This window comes from Ciconia boyciana, chromosome 8 (genome assembly GCF_034638445.1).
Source record: "Ciconia boyciana chromosome 8, ASM3463844v1, whole genome shotgun sequence".
Classification (NCBI taxonomy): Eukaryota; Metazoa; Chordata; class Aves; order Ciconiiformes; family Ciconiidae; genus Ciconia; species Ciconia boyciana.
Genome location: NC_132941.1, coordinates 47,203,993 through 47,220,130, shown reverse-complemented (window position 1 = coordinate 47,220,130; position 16,138 = coordinate 47,203,993). Strand labels below are relative to the sequence as shown.

The 16,138-nt window shown below is 40.5% G+C and overlaps 1 protein-coding gene across 1 annotated transcript; it reads right to left on the bottom strand.

Moving 5' to 3' along the window:
- Positions 1 to 2,973: 2,973 nt before the first annotated feature.
- Positions 2,974 to 13,500, bottom strand: LOC140655633 (lipase member M-like). Its single transcript, XM_072870371.1, is given in 11 exon segments — positions 2,974 to 3,207; positions 4,416 to 4,487; positions 6,047 to 6,118; positions 7,196 to 7,284; positions 7,287 to 7,341; positions 8,062 to 8,198; positions 8,925 to 9,034; positions 9,762 to 9,960; positions 10,664 to 10,772; positions 11,939 to 12,050; positions 13,484 to 13,500. Coding segments are annotated over 11 exon segments (1,206 nt in total).
- Between the last annotated feature and the right edge of the window lie 2,638 nt (positions 13,501 to 16,138).

Below are 16,138 nucleotides of genomic sequence, written 5' to 3'. Positions count from 1 at the left end.
TCTTTGTGATAAAAAAGATCTTCTGGTTAAATCCACAAACCCAAAATGCACCATGGAGAAGGAGAATTTAAGAAGTACCTACAAATCAGTGGTTAGAATGTTTAGTTGGGACCTGGGTATTCCAGTTCCCTGAGGCTGTGGCAAACCTTGACCTGTACTGTTTCCCAACTGAGAGGCTGCTCCGAATGTAATCTTTTAGGATGAAGAACAGGAAGTGTCCAGCTTCTCTCAACATACTCTCTCAAGAGCACTGTCTCTGCTATTGCTTTTCATTTGGTTTATGTTAACTTTAACAATACACACAGACTCCTAAGTCTGTTTTTCAGTGAGCAGCACAACTCATGAAACCCATCTTATTCTACATTAGTTTCTCAGAGTTGACATGGCTTCTATAGGGACCCTCTGGTGCCAAAGAAGGCTTGAACACATCTTATAACCTTTCTCCCAGTGAGGGAACAAACAAAGATTCTTGTTTCTCCAAAGCCATTTTCACTGACTCTAAAAACATAGTGTCTTTGGAGATCTTTGCCTAACTGCTGAATTGGTTGTAGTCAGCCTGGGGGCTCAGTCCTCACTGAAATTGGCTCAATGACCACGGGCAGAGGGACATGTTCTGTGTCCTTAGGCAGCTGTGCTACAAACAAAGTAGAATCCTCCTACATGAGGACCAGCCTTTTCAGCCAATTAACTCATAAGTGTCTTCAGAAGAACTTGTGTTTCATCATGAACTGATGAACATTTAGAAGAACACCAGATAAAAGGGGTGTGTTCTTGGGAACACCGTTGCAAACAATATGACGCCTTTTGGTGGTGAGGGAAGGAAAGGATTGAAATAAGAACAGGATGTCAATGAAGCCACAGTAACAGTTCTGCTTTACATACAAAGTAGACAACATTACTTGGGATGGTGAAAAGGTAATTTGGTAATTTCTCAGTGAAAAGCATTATAACTCAGCTGCTCTGATGTCTCTAAGTGACAATAACTTTCATCAAACCATAAACTAATCACTCAGAAGGCCTTCTGCAATGTGATGTCTAGTCCCTCCTCATGTCCCAAGGTGGGATCGACAGTCCCCATGATGTTTCCAATGCTGCTTGCCCAAACTGTTTTTACCGATTGTCCAGAACATTCAACACCCTGCCTCCTCTATGGTCTCCCAGATTGCAAAATAGCTGCACAGCTGCAATCTCTTTCCCAGGTGAATTTAGGGGATGGTCTGGCTTCTTTCAGGTATATTGCTATTGCATTTCCCATCATAAGTATTGAAAACTCATGAAGTGGGTCTCAAGTCCTCATGCTTTTCCCCTACAAGCAGTGAGTTAGTTGAAGGACTGACTCTCTGGAGGGTATTTGTCCCCAGGAAGTTGCATCGGCTGTAGGGAATGTCCCTGTCTGGAGGGGAGCTGTTTTGTTTGGATCAAGCTCTACTTACATTTGCGGAGCACAAGAAAACAGGAAAGACTTCAGCAGTGGGCTCAGGAGATGAAACAGGCCTGTTGTTTGTCTTGGAAGAGAAAGGGACAGCAGTGGCACCAGCCATGGTTAATTTGTTCAGCTAATGAACCATTTCGCAGAGTGGGACGCTGACCCATTGGTCATATAGTGTCACCAGTGAACTGTCTTAGTGTAACATCTGTACCTGCCCTGGTTAGCATCCCAGACTTGGCCCATGTTAGCATTTGATTCAAATGGAGAATGAGGGTGTCACACTGAAAGGAAACCCATAAATGCACTGTGCTTCTTTTCACAGTGAAGCTAATGGCATTTCATTGTGGAGGGAGAGTGACCCATAATGCTGTAACCTTATAACCATGGAGGCTACCCTTCAAGTGAGTGTCTTTGTGCAATAACTACCTATTTGAAACAAGACTGGCAGAGCCAGAGTTCCCCCAGGAAATTAAATAGGATGACTGTTTCTTCAGCACTGTTTTCAAAGCAGCCCTTCCCACTAATGGGCAAAGTGCTCCAAATACCCATGGGATGGAGATAATAGATTCTTTCTAGCGATGTTTGGGTACTTTTCATTTTAGTGCTTAAACCCCAAAGAGACTTCTTAGAGCCATGATAAAGGTTAGAACAGCTCAGCTCTGTGGTAGCCAGTAGCTTCCATGTGAAATAGCACGAGATGTGAGGCTCCTGCTGGGTTCAGAGTGTAACTTTGAACCAAAATGTCCCATTGAAGTGCTGTCATTGCCAAGATGAAATCAGCTCCTTTCTCCCACCCTGGAGAGTGTATGTACACAGATCTGGAAAGTGTTGTCAGCAGATAGAGTCTGCCAAGATTTCTTTATCTCAGGGCGGGCCTTGAACCCAAGTTTCCCGTCTTCCAGGTGCATACTTGAACCACCAGACTGGCTACTGTTTTCTGCTGGGTCTACCCTCCCTGCGTCCCTTGCTCTTCCTCATGAAAAAAGTGAGCATCCCTGTTTCAAATGAAGACAAACTATCTTCTTTTCAGGAGTGAGTTTTTTGTGTGAACTTAGTTTTTACTTTCTGGTCATCATCTCAACTAATAAAATTAATCAATACCATAACTGCTAGAATTAGTCTTGGCTTACACTACGCCTTTCAATAACCGCCAGCCCAATAAACTGAGAAATATTATGAAGAATGGAAAGTGTCTTGAGATCACTGACCGTATCCAGAGAAAGTCAGTGCTTTCATTACTATTAGGGTCTAAAGATGAGAGCAGCCTGCAAGAAAACCCTGTCTTCTGTTAGTAAAGTACGATTATTGCAGAATCTAGGCTGTGCCAATTAAAAAGTGATTACTGACCCACAAGGTTGCCAGAAAATATGAAGTGCACCGTCAGGATACAAAAGGCATTGCAATGACACGTGGTGTGAAGATAGCGTCAGGAGGAACCCTTTCTCTGAGTCCAGCAGAAACCATCTGACGCAAAAGAAGGTTTTGTTCGTACCCAGTGAAAGCAACTGTTGTTGAATGAGTCAGGTATGGCTACTGGTTGTGGGTTAAGGATACTTCTGCATCAGATCAATAATTTCATTGTACATGTGCAAAGGTGCATCCAATCCCCAGATGAAATCCAGGTGTGCCCATTCAGGAATCTTCTTGTGATAGGTGAGCCTCTTAATTTGGGACAGTAAAATTGCCACATCCTTGGGATCTGCAAGCAAGTCTTATCCCCCAGTCCATGCTGCAGTTGGTACAGTCATCTCTTCTACATTGCAGAGAGGAGGAGAAGCCTGGAAAACATGAAGCAGTAGAGGAATGAATGTCCAGAAAAGCACAGCAAACTTTAAACATGCATTTGGGGCTTCCTTCTGTCACTGTTCAAAGTAGAGGTGCCTAAACCAAACAGGAAGGAAGTGCCCTTGCTTGCCTTTTCTGCTGTGCTTGCAGGGATGACCCAGCTGATAGCACAGCCAAAGGAAAAATGCCTCCTGAGTTGACAAAGAATTACTGTTGGGTCTTTGCCCTCTTAGCTAGGAATTCATAGGGCAGGAACCTGGAACAAGACAGAAAATGTCAGGATGCCTCTGGATAAACCCCCATCTTGGTCCTTCTGGAGTACTGGTCAGCCCCAGAAGACGTACATGGTCAAGTTAGAAAACAACACAACATGTGACAAGGATGAAAAGGAGCATGGAGTGGCTTCTGTAGGAGGAGAGAGGAAGTAGCTTAGGACTCCTGAGTTTGGAAAATAGAGGCCAGAGCAGGGACAGGAGACAGGCTTAAACAATCACAAGTAGGAAGAGCGAGCACAGGAAGTAATTATCCCATTACTTCTCATAACACAGAACCTAGAAGGCATCCAGTGACTTTCCAGGGGCAAGCAAATTCAAGACAAACCAAAGGAAGTTGCGTTTCATGCAAGCCATCATTAAAACATGTAACTCGTAATGATAGGCTGTTGTGGAGACCTAAAGGGTAGGAAGGTCAAGGATGGGATTAGAGTCTTGAATGGAGGAGAGGTTCTTCAGGGACTGCTTGAGAACAAAGTCCTTTTGTCTCTGGCTGCCAGAATCTAGGGGTAGCTATTAGCCCTCCAGTTGCCCTCTTCCTAATATTGTTTCCCTGAGCTCTCATACATTGGCAACTGTTTCAATAAAGCTAGTAGGCAAGATGCCTCTTTGGTCTTATCCACTAGATGTACTCTTCTTTGTCAAAATTCGTTTTCTATCTTTACTGCCCTTACTTCCTCTTATTCCTATTGATCATTTAATTGGAAAGTTTGGATCTTCTTCTCTCTCTCTCTTTCTCTCTCTTTTATTTTTAAAATTTATTATTGCCATTAGTGCTTGCATACTTTCTCTGTTGACTTCCAAACTGGAAAGTAGTAATACTTTAATCTACTTGTATTCTGAAAATGTGTCTCCTACTACATCCTTGCTCTCTTCCTACGTGCTTCTGCGTGGTCCAAGGGTGATAATATTGTTTCACCAAAATATACCTGTTGGTATTTTTCCATGTTCTTCTTTGAACTGCCCCAGTCATAAGCTTGGAATTTCCCTGAATGGGCCTCCTAAGAGGATGAACAATAGAAGGGTAGTTACAAAGCCATCATTCAGGAATTTTATTGGTTCTTTCCCTGCTGAGCCTCTGACTCCAATCTAAAGCCTCAATGGAAGTTCTTCTAAGACCTACGAAAGAGCCAACAGCAAATTAATTAAAAGTCTCAATCAGTGAAAAAGTCAAATGTTTTGGTCAGAACCAAAAAAACCATGGCTCCTGCAGAAAGACCCAGGGATGCTCTCACAGGCAATTTGTTATAGTGTGTAAAGTTGCTATCAACAACTGCCTCCAGCAAGTTGCCCTCACTGCTGCTGCCGTGTCCTCTTCTGACAGTCATGTTACCATCACTCAGCTCTGTGAGTGGCTCCTTCTTATGTTTTTGTCTTCCCTCTCTGGTTTGAATACAGAGGTCACCATTTCTTATTCTTCCCTTGTGCTCCTTGGCTTTGCCTACAGCATGGGTTGTTACTACTGTGGGAGACACCATCAATGGAATCTTAATATTGAAGGTAAGGTAAGGTGTCTGTTAACTCCTTCAATAGTAATAACAGCAATTACAATGAAAGCTTAGCAGTATTACTCCTGCATGTTTGTACTTGCCAGTCTGTGGCTAGGTGCTGCATTAAACCTGAGTCAATTTGCAGAGCTCCCCCCACTGTGCCTTTGTAACCCTTTTTCGTTACAGGTCTAGGGCATGGTTACAAAAGCAACTTAATAAAATCTAAATTCACAGACAAAGGTATTGTTTGATTTTGAGTACATGCCTGTGCAGACATCACTCAAACATATCCATGTGTTTGCTGTGTTGAAAAGTGCATTAACACTTTTGCAAGCTGCCTGTACTCACAGCTGCTTCCTGCTCTGCTCCAGAGCCTGCAGCGCTGCCAGGAAAGCTGCCTTGCATGCAGCAGCTTCTGTGGCTGAGCCCAGACTTTATGAATCCTGAAAGTGTGAGCCCAGAGACAGAAAGGCAGCTTCCATCAGCACTGCTGCTGAGGATGTGCTGTGACAGTACCTTGTAAGTAAGGGATATAACGAGTCTACTAAGTAAAGAGTTTATTATTTATAGTTCTATTGCTGTCCAGACACTGAGAGCTTTGAAAGCAAGAGATGAAAATACAAGGGCTTTTACTAATAAAATTTGATACTTTACAAAACAGCGTATGTCTTGCTCATTTGTTGACTCCACGTTTGAAACACAACTAATTTCTTAAGGTAAGCTCTGTTCAGAACTGTGAACATAATTTATAAAAGGTACTGCATCCACAATAAGAAGAGTAAAATATACATCTACATACACAGCTTCCAGCATACACGTTTTTACACAAATACAGTGTTTCACTGTTGGCTTCAAATGTACCTGTATCACATAGGGTATTTCTATCCTGCTGGCAAAAGAAGGATCAATGAAAAATAGTGTTTTGAATTGAGATGTCAATTGTAAACCACAAATTGCATGTGTTTCCAAGAAGTTAGCAATGGCTTCACAGCAGGATATCAGCTATACCCACTCTATACCATTCAGCCAGAGGTGAGTACCTATTTTGTCTTCCAGGAATTTGCTAGTACCTGTCTCCAGTGGACTATGTTCTGCACAGAAGTTCCAGCAGAGGTTTGTGCAATATACACATTGATTCGGTTCTGAAAGAAAACATTCAGTGAGTATTCTCTTCCTCCCTTCTATTCAGATGTGCATCAAAACATCTGCCACAGCAGTGTCATGTACCAATAAAACCAACAGAAATTGGAGTGGCATGGTCAGAGACTCCCTCAGAGTTACTCCAGATGTGGCGATGTGTCAGTCTTGGAGTAGCATTGAAAGAACAACCCCCAACCAGAACATTTTCCAGGATAACTGAGAATCTAAAAGAATGTACAGGTGGAAAGGATAGAATAGAAAGTCAGCAATTTAGACCCCAAACTAGTTGGGTTTTTTTAGGAGTCTGTAACAAATCCTGTGCGAGAGAGGATCGCTGTTGGACAGAACAGCAAAAGGAACTGCAACTGCCTGAGGAATGCACGACTATTTGAAATAAAACACACTCTAGTCCTGTAGAGGTTTCTTAACAAGTTGCTGTGTGATCTTTCCTCAGAGAACACACTCTAAGGCATTTTTTGGAAAACACTGGAGCAAAATTTTCATGCCCAGGTGGTCTGACCTACAGCTGTAGCATGAGGTGCTCAAGTATGTCTTAACCCCCAGTGTCTGCCAACTCTCTCTCAGGTACCCCCTAGGTATCCTGTGCCTCTGAGCACATCCCTGATGGTCCAAGTCTTGGAGGAGGAGGACAAGGGGGAATACATGCGTTTCTTTCTCCGTTGCAAAGAGCTCCTGGAAACACGAAGCAGGTAGGGGTTTTATTTCTTCTTCTGTGGTGTGCCACCATACTAAAGATCTCTGACAAGACCAGTAGTCACAGTATGAACCAGGAGACGGTGCCCTAGGTGAGGTCTGGCAGAAGGCAGACTGCAGTGTTTTGGGGGGCTTTGAGCAGCTGTTGATTGTAGGGATGGTGCCAAGTGCTCTTCTGAGGAGTGAGGCAGTGGTCCCCTGCCAGTGATGGGGCAACCAGCAGATACTGCTGTCTGGTAGTGGGTAGTGTTCCCTGCAATGTGACACTGAATAATAGAAATTCGGGATTCACACCACAGGATAGAAGGTAAGTTTTGGGAGCAGAAGCTTAAACTCTCAGTAGAGCTGGTAAGAGTTATACATACCATGTAAATGTTTTTCAGGTTACAGCCACCCAGACTGAAGAAGACACTTCTACAAAGCCTGGCAAAAGCTCGGTGGCTGCAGACAGGACTATTAGCTTTCTTAGATATTCAGTCTGGGGAAGGAATTGTCTTTTGCCAAGCAAACCCTATGAAATACAAAGGTAACATTCATTTAAGAATGTACACTTGTACATTGTGCTGTTGTTTTTAAAAGGTGTTTGTGTCCTGTTCCTCTTCTCCAGCACTTTCAGTGGTTCTCACTTGCTTTTTCTTTATTTGCTAGATGATGTTCCCACAAACAGGAAAGAAATTAGGTGTTTTTCCATTGCATCAGCCTGCTCAGGCATTACTCAGTTTGTGTTACATCACTTTTAATGAAGAGATATGTTAAATGTTAACTGCAATTTGTATTTTAGCTCTAAGCTTGCACATCGGTTATGGCTTTGTCTACAGGAATCTCGGAAACCTTTGAGGATCTGCATCTTTGTACCTCTCTGCATGACCTGTCCCAGTGCTGCACTATTGGCCTAGATAAAAAAATTTTCTTAATGTCCAGTCTGAACTTCCAAAGGCTTCAGTCATAAGGTAAACCTACCCACATGCAAATGAGTAGACTTCATAAAGCCCTATATTTAGGGCTGTTTATCCATTTTAAGAGCCGAACAAACAAGTTGTCCTGGGAAGTCCTTGACTAGTGTAAGCATTATTTAGCAACAACTAAAACATCAGTGTGTTACCAACATTATTCTCATACTAAATCCAAAACACAGTACTATATCAGCTGCTAGAAAGAAAATTAACTCTATCCCAGCCGAAACCAGGACACAAGTATATGGTTAAACACTTGAAACCAAGATATCACATACCCTAAGCAATTTTTCGGGAAGGTAGAGGAGTTTTGTTGCTGGGCTTCCAGCATACTTAATAGTAGTGACAGGTGCCAATGCAAAATAGAGTTTGATTTTTTGAGCCAGCTCTGGCATTGTTGCAAATGCAATGAAAGCTGAGAAAATAAAAAAGATGAGTTAAGAAAATAATCATTTGTACATTAGACAGTTTTCAGTATTTATAAATAATATTCTGCAATTTCAAACCTACAAGCAGCCTTGTTAGTTGTTCAGAGACTATGGTTCAGCCTAGATTTGTGTGAAATCTCTCTTATCCATGTGTTACCAGCTTGTAGTTTTATTTCGCTCTTCAGAGAGAAATTTCTTTCTGTATTTTGCCTTTGCAGCTTTCTTCCAAACCCATTTAAACATAAATGCACACTTCTGATGTACATTCATGCATTTCATATACTACTGGGAGAAACAGTTGTTTTCCTTCCGGTCAATCCAATTTAATATTTTCTTTTTTTTTTTTTTTTCTGTGCATCCTGTCCAAACTGGCCAACTTCTCTTTCTATACTCTCATCTTCCTATTTTGTTTATTTTGGTCAACTGACCATCTGCTATTGGGCACACCCATGCATCTTGGAAAGAAACAATTTGCATGGCCCACAATAATTTCCAGTATAATTCTAAGTCAACAGACTTACAGCAGCAGTGCATTTGGCCCATTATGTTTTATTGTCTTTATAATAAATTAAAAATGCCTACATGCTGAAAACAGCTTATCCTGTGTTTTTCACACCTGCAAAGAGTTAATGAAAACCCCAGGTACATTCAACATCTCAAATCACATTTTACTCCTGTTTTCCTGAAACATTAGTCTGTTGTGTGTAACTTACCGATGGTAGTACCTTGTGAATAGCCAATATAGTACAACTTTGCCTGTCCTGTTTTCTCCACAATGAAATTTATTGCTGCTGGAAGGTCAAACTTTGCCATCTTGTCAAAACTGCAGGCAGGAGATTGAAAGAGAGGCATGCATAAATTAAAAATCCATTTGAATTCACATTTTTATTACAGGCTGGTCAGCAAAGAAACAACATGAACCATTTAGTGAATCACTCAGCTATTTTAGGTTCTGTGTTTTTCTGGCACTGGATATGGAAGATACTACTCAAGGTTTTCTGGGGTATTTTCTCTCTTGACATCAACAGTAGGTCTATAACTTCAAGAAGTATCAGGTTGAATTGTAATGTTCTACACAGAAGGAACAGGTGGCGATACAGTAACAGAGCTCCGTCCATGGAATCACACATTTTATACAATTTGGCATTAAAGAAAAAGTATCTTTTTAAATGTTCATTAAAATAAGTGCAAAAATTATTTACATTTTCTTCTTCGGTGATTTTAGTGTTATTGTAATATACAGACTAGTGTTTCTAAATGGCCTCCAAAACTGCCTCCAGGACTGAGGAGTGGCTTGGACATGACCTGTGCAGGTTCCTCTGAGTTGCTCTGCTGCTATATGTCTAGTTTGAAGAACCTTTTCTAGCATTAATTAGAGGAAAGTGGTCTCCACCACTATTAAAGTTCACATGTGTGTATAGGGGCACCTCAGCAAAAGTGAATGTAAAGAATGCTTTTTAAAAGGTAGCATATGTAAATCCCTGATTTAGCCAGCTTAAATAAATATGTCAGGGTGGGCAATAGAGATGCCCTTCAATGGTTCAGTCTACCTGAAAGCCCAGGATTCATCTTGATCAGTGGAATAATTTTGATGTTTTCTGGACCAGTGATTCCCTCTGCTATGTCCCATCCAAGTGTCAAAGCCAGCATCAGCTAGCATGAAGCCCAAGCTGTTGTTGGGCAGGTTTGTGACCCAGTTACTAGCATCTCCCAATACTCCATGTTGGAGAAATACAGCAGATTTCAAAGCTGAAAAGCAAATCAGAAACAAAACAACAATTTATAAAATTTCTTGATTTTCTGGTAGTTCAGGGACTTTACTGTCCCATATTCAATATTGGGATTTGCTCCTGCACCAACTTGAAGGGAGACAACTAATCATAGGAACAAAACATCCCTTTCTGTAAAGAGAAAACTTCTTCTAAGCTTCTGTAAGGGTTTATGGAAAGATCTGCCTGACACCAGCAAAAACTAGCTTGGCACCCTCTGGTCATTGTTTGTGTAGCTCTACCACATTAGCTTGAGATTCTCAACAATGATATATAGAATGAAGGTGTGGGATTGTTTGCAGAGGTTTCCTTTACACAAAATATGAATCAGTCACTGATATTAACCAAGTGTAAGCAAAAGCAAAGCAAAATTAGAAGCTGGAACAGCTTTCTCAAAACAGGCCGACTGGGAAGATTACAGCCTTTACTCTATTTTTTTTTTTAACTTTCACTCATCAACTCTTATAATGAGGATATATGCTTCATATTATAGTGGATTTTTATTATAAATAGGTTTGCTTGACATAAATCATGTTGATCTTGCAGCTGTTCAGGGCAGCCAGAATTCTCTACTAAAATGTCACTCATGTATAAGCTTTGATGGATATTTTACAAATATAAGGCATCTCTTTCCAGAATGTGCCCTATCTAGGCTGATTTTGTCTCATATTAAAGAACTGTACCTGGGTTTCCCTGATTCTGTGTACCATAAGGGATTCCGTTAATGGTAATGATATAACCATCTTCTGTTGTCACTTCATACTCCTCATTGGGGTACCCTTTGAGCCCATTCTAGAAGAGAAAGTACAAATGCATTTGCTTGCAGAAGTCCATTTCATATATTATATGCATAAGATATTCACACTGAAGAAATGTTAGAGAGCAGATACAACTGGGGATTTAGTCTACATATACAAAGCATCTGAATAAAGCAATATCAGATTGGATATTATAACCCTAAAACTACAACAGATTTCCTTCATTCTTTGTGTTATATCCAGGATTTGACTATTCAGTTAAAATCTGTTATAAAAAACCTGTGTTATACTACTGCCATACAATCACAAGCCCTTGCATTCTGGTGATATAAGAATCACTATAACCTCATAGCAGGAGCTTACGATTCCCATAGCTGAGATGAGCAGCTGCCTGGGTGCATGCTCCTGATCTGGTGCAATGCAAAGTGAAACCAGTTTATTTAAACTACCTTCAGAGAAATCCAGAGAGCTTCACAACTGTGCTTTTGTGAATGGCGCATATGCAGTGAGTACCACTGAAAAACTGACTACGTTATGGAAAAAACAGGATTAGCCACTTGCATAGTCACAAGGGAAATCACTAGCACTGCCAATCTTAAGCTCTGAAATAAGTATCACTTTCGACCTGTAACATTCAACTTGTTTTGTTATGAAAGAGGATTGTTTTTTATAACTTGTACTCAGAGAATTACTCAATGTAATTTGTCACACACGACAGAAACCCCAATATTTTAGCAATTGACTAAAGATCTAAACAAGCTTGTTTGGCAAGAGGTGCTCTTCTGAAAAGCTGGCCATTTCTGATCTGTGCTGGTCATTCAAAAAAGGAGGAAACATAAGCCACTAGTTATTTAGAGTCTTCTTTGATGCTGAAATGCTGACATTACAGATGGTCGTTCTTTCAGATAGGGGGGATAGGGCCAGCAATAGCAAACTGGTAACCGATATTTAAAAGGAAATTAACTCTGGAGATTTACTAAGCATAGGTGTTTGCCTTCATTTCTGTCAAACATAAGATGTGTTGTTACACATGCAGAGGGAAGAGAATAGAAGAGAAAGCAACAGTGTATAGAGGGATTAGACAAGGATGGGTTAAATAAAGGCAGCTTATCTACCTTGTTATTTCCAACACCTAGAAACCCCTCTAGCTGTGAGACATGCATTCCTTCCATCCCCAGGTCACTCTATCGAGCAACTTACAATATTCATAAACGCTTCAGGATCCACAGCTCTCTTCATTCTCCTGAGTTCTTCTGAATAAGTAATTCCCTGAAACAAATATGTCACAGCAACCAACAGCCATATCTTCTCTCTGGATAAAACAGTATATTCATCTGTCAGTAGTTCTGCTCTGCCGTTGTAATCCAGACAGGTTCTGTGCTTTACTGATGAGGGAAGCGCTGCCTAATACTGAATGGCACTAGTCTGGTACTCCCTACTGGTTAATTAAATGGAACAAAGCTGAATTTAAACACCTATCTGAGGGAGTTTGGCAGCCACCTGGATTCCCTGCTAAGGTTTGGACTAGGGCGTTGCTCTCAATCAGGCCAAAAGTATCACTGAATCCAAGGAAAGGAGCAAAACTTTCAGAGAAATGGATTTCACTTGTTCTTCTGAGAAGCAAGTCACTTGCATTACCACGTTCACGCATTAATTAGGAAACATTTCTGGCTAACTCTGGGGAACACTGGAGTTATTGGGCAACTCGTAAGTAAATCAGTCATTGTCACAGTGAAGTTTTCAAAGTGGAGACAACCAAGTTGTTGGATAGTTAACTGAAAAACAAAGACAATTGAAAATAAACAAATTAAAATATTTATAATTTAATTAAGCACTTAGGAACCTAAATAAAACACTTGTTTATAGTTGCCTAGCATAATTTATACAAAGCTGCTCAATAGCAAAATCTATCCATTCCGTAGGATTAGGATGGAGAAAGGAAAATAAAGCTTTGCTAAATGTAATGATAGGTAGAGACTGAGTGCAGGACATCTACTTTTGTTCAGGAAATGAGGAACAAAAAACACCCGAGGGGAAACTAGCCCTTGAGCTGCACACATAGCAGGTCCCCAGTCTATGAACACCTACATACTCCTAGCTCGAAGAAAATGCAGAGTGCTTGAATTAGCATTCTCTCTACGCCATACAAACGCCTGGAGAGCATGTCTAAACCTCTGTTGTCCCAGTGATAGAGCTCTAAGCTAGATTGGATTAGCCAACATATCTACTGCATTTATGGATTTCCCAATCAACAAGACTTTGTAACATTTTCCCCAAATAATACGAATAGCTTATTTTTTCTTATCACAGAACAATTTATATTCTAACTTTCTAACACTACATTTCTGATATAATCCATATCTTGAAAATACTTGGCTCCTTTTGCAGTAAAAGGAACAGACATTTTAAAAACTTCTTTTTACTTAGCTTCAGCCTCCTTTCTTTTGGCTGAAAGCCACTGCCATCTTATTCCCACACTTGACATTTTCCCATGCCTCTCCAGTTATCCCAGAGTTACCCAAATTCAGGCTAGGCGATTCATGCTACTCCTCTTTAGCCAAAAGGAATCTTTCAAGAAATAACCATCCTTTCACCTATGTGAGTTACAAACAAAACCATATAACAGAATGTATTTGTTCTCAAATAATAAAGCAACTCCTCAAGCCTAGGTTTGATACCGTCTTTTGCAGCTCCCACAAAGCCTTCACCAGTTTTGGGTCAGAAAGATGTTAAAGCATTACCGACCTCGTGCCAGAAATCATGTGTTTGACTGCGCAACAGGGACGACAGAAGAATGGAAACTCAGTTCCCGGGTGTTTGGAAGCAGGGCTGGGTAAAGATGGCAGCGAAACGATGGTCATGCACCATTTTTTCCCCAATCATGCAGCACCTTGATAATAAGCATCTATTTCCTTCCCACTCCTCATTCCTTCTGCTATCACTTCAGCTTTTCCCTAGGGTAGCACCAGAGAGAGGCGACTCCTTTTATTCTCAAAGCTCGTGCTTTTCATCTCCTTCACCACCACAGCTATAACAAGGCTCTTTTTACTATCACAGACTGGTGGATTTTTAAGAAGCACCTCTGTGGAGTGGCAGAGCAGGATTAGGAATTTTGAAAACAAATATGTTCATAGATATACCTTATCATAGCTAATGAAATTGTCAATAACCTGTAACAATTTTCTCTTTACTAACAACCTGCCAATTCCAGCTTTTCATGTTATGTGGAAAAGATGGAAGGAACTCTGACTTTCTGATACTTCTATAGATGTCATAGCACATATTTTTCTTTTATTCTTTTAGTGCTCATGTTGCTGTTTTGTAATTCTACATTGTTGCAGGATTAGTTTTGGAAGATTCTCCTTTATTCATATTTCACCTCTAAAATGGCCATAGAATAAAACAGATATTCCCTAAATGAGTAGTTATGAAGCTAGATTGCTCTTCCATAATCTGTATGGACTCAGGAAACACTACCATAATGGACACTTCTCTCAGTGGTCTCAACCATACGGGGAGTTGTCCAATATTGCCCAGCAGCAGAAATTAGGTAGTTTTGAGTAGACTGTTAGGTCTTCAGGATAGTGACCTTTGTGACGCTCTTCTTTTTGTGGAGTACAAGCATAATGAAGCCATGTTCCCTAACTGGTGTCCTAGCTATTACTATAATACAAACTTTGCAGAGTATGATTGAGGCTTTTTTTTTTTTCCCCACTTGCATATTCTGGTGTGAAGCTGGTGGACTTTGCATTCTGCCTGTTCCAGCTTGGTATTTTTAAACCTTGAAAATCATTATTCTTTCTTGTTCAGTTCCCCACACTTGTTCCTCCAAATATTCATTCTGTCTCACAGATACCGTTCGTCCACAGAGAACAGATCAGCTTATACACTGAGATGAACATCTACGAAGGTTTTGAACAGACTTTGATATTTCTATTTATATTATAGCTTGCGTACTTTCTCCTTGGAGTACTAGCTCTGGTTAGGACCAGAATTATTTAATATATCCTCAGAAGTTATTTTCTTTAATATTTACAGATCAGAAAGAAATCTGAAAGAAAAATCTCAGGAGAAGACCTGTTCCTACAAGATTTGCTAGCAGGCTGTCAGAGAGAAATATAAAGGTCTGAGTTCAGGTTCTGGCAGGGAATTAGGAGAGGAAATGATTTTCAAAGAGCTGGTTTAGAACATGGAGTGTTTCCAAATATTGACTGTACACATCGGGTGGGTTTTTTGGGAATCTTATCTTTATTTCCTTTCATATACTTTAACATCTTTCATTGTCCCTCTAAGAAAACCAGGGTTTCCCCTTTTTAAAGTCCCAGTGTCTTTCAAAGCTCAACATGAATTCCACGAGTGAACTGTTTAAATATGTACTTGTCTTCAAGTACCTCATGCTGTTCTAACTCATTAAGATGTGCTGTTAACTCGCTGTGAACAAAGCCAACTTCATTCTTTAGTGTAATGCAATGCTTCATTGACAAAAAGAACTCAATAAAACAATATTGAGTAAAAGGACAACGTATAAATGGCATCATACCATAAATAGCAAGCTAGTGGATAAAGCCATCACTGCAGGTTATTGGCAGCATGTGTTTGAAGTGAGTGTTTGAGATGGGGAAAGAAGATGAACAAGGGTGAGTATTAGGCTGATTTTTTTTAAACACAGACATGCATACTCTGTTGTAAGTTGACAGGTTTCAGGGGAAGTTACTCACAATACAAACAGGTGTAGAATTCAGTGGAAATGCTTAAAGGTTGACATGTCACTGTCAGAGGTGTGGCTGCGACTTCACAAATGTGGTCATATGCGAATGAACTTTAAACTGGTCAGTCTAGGAGCCCTTATATAAATAAGTGCCTTTGTATAAATTCTTGACTACATGCTTGGTTTATAAAACCTCAGCTCCTTCCAGTGCTCTTTCTGGATAAAAATCCCCAGCAATGCACAGGAGATAATCCATAGCATTTTTATGTTTTCTGCAAACTCTTTGCTCTCCCCATTCCTTCCTGCTTCAGGAATTAGACCTGGTTCTGCCTGCAAGGGACTCAAGAAGAGAAGATATTTGCAAGCAGCTGAATATAGCAGTTCTTCACAGATCAAATATGTCCTTTTGGCTTCTTCATCCAGCTAATGTATGTAGTTATCAGAAACATTTGGCTATTTTGAGTATGTTAAGGAGGGCCTTTAGAGGAAGGTATGCTTTATTGAGAGACAGACTTGTTTTTGTGCAAGTTGCCAGGCAGTAGTCTCCAAGGGAACACACAGCAGCAAAAACAGAAGGAACCCCTCCGTGCACTCATATTGCTTTAAAAATATTTCATACCATAACAGCGTAAGCAGTTGTTTCTTGAGAGTGAGCAAAACACTGAGATCTAAGGACAGGGTCTAACAGTGCA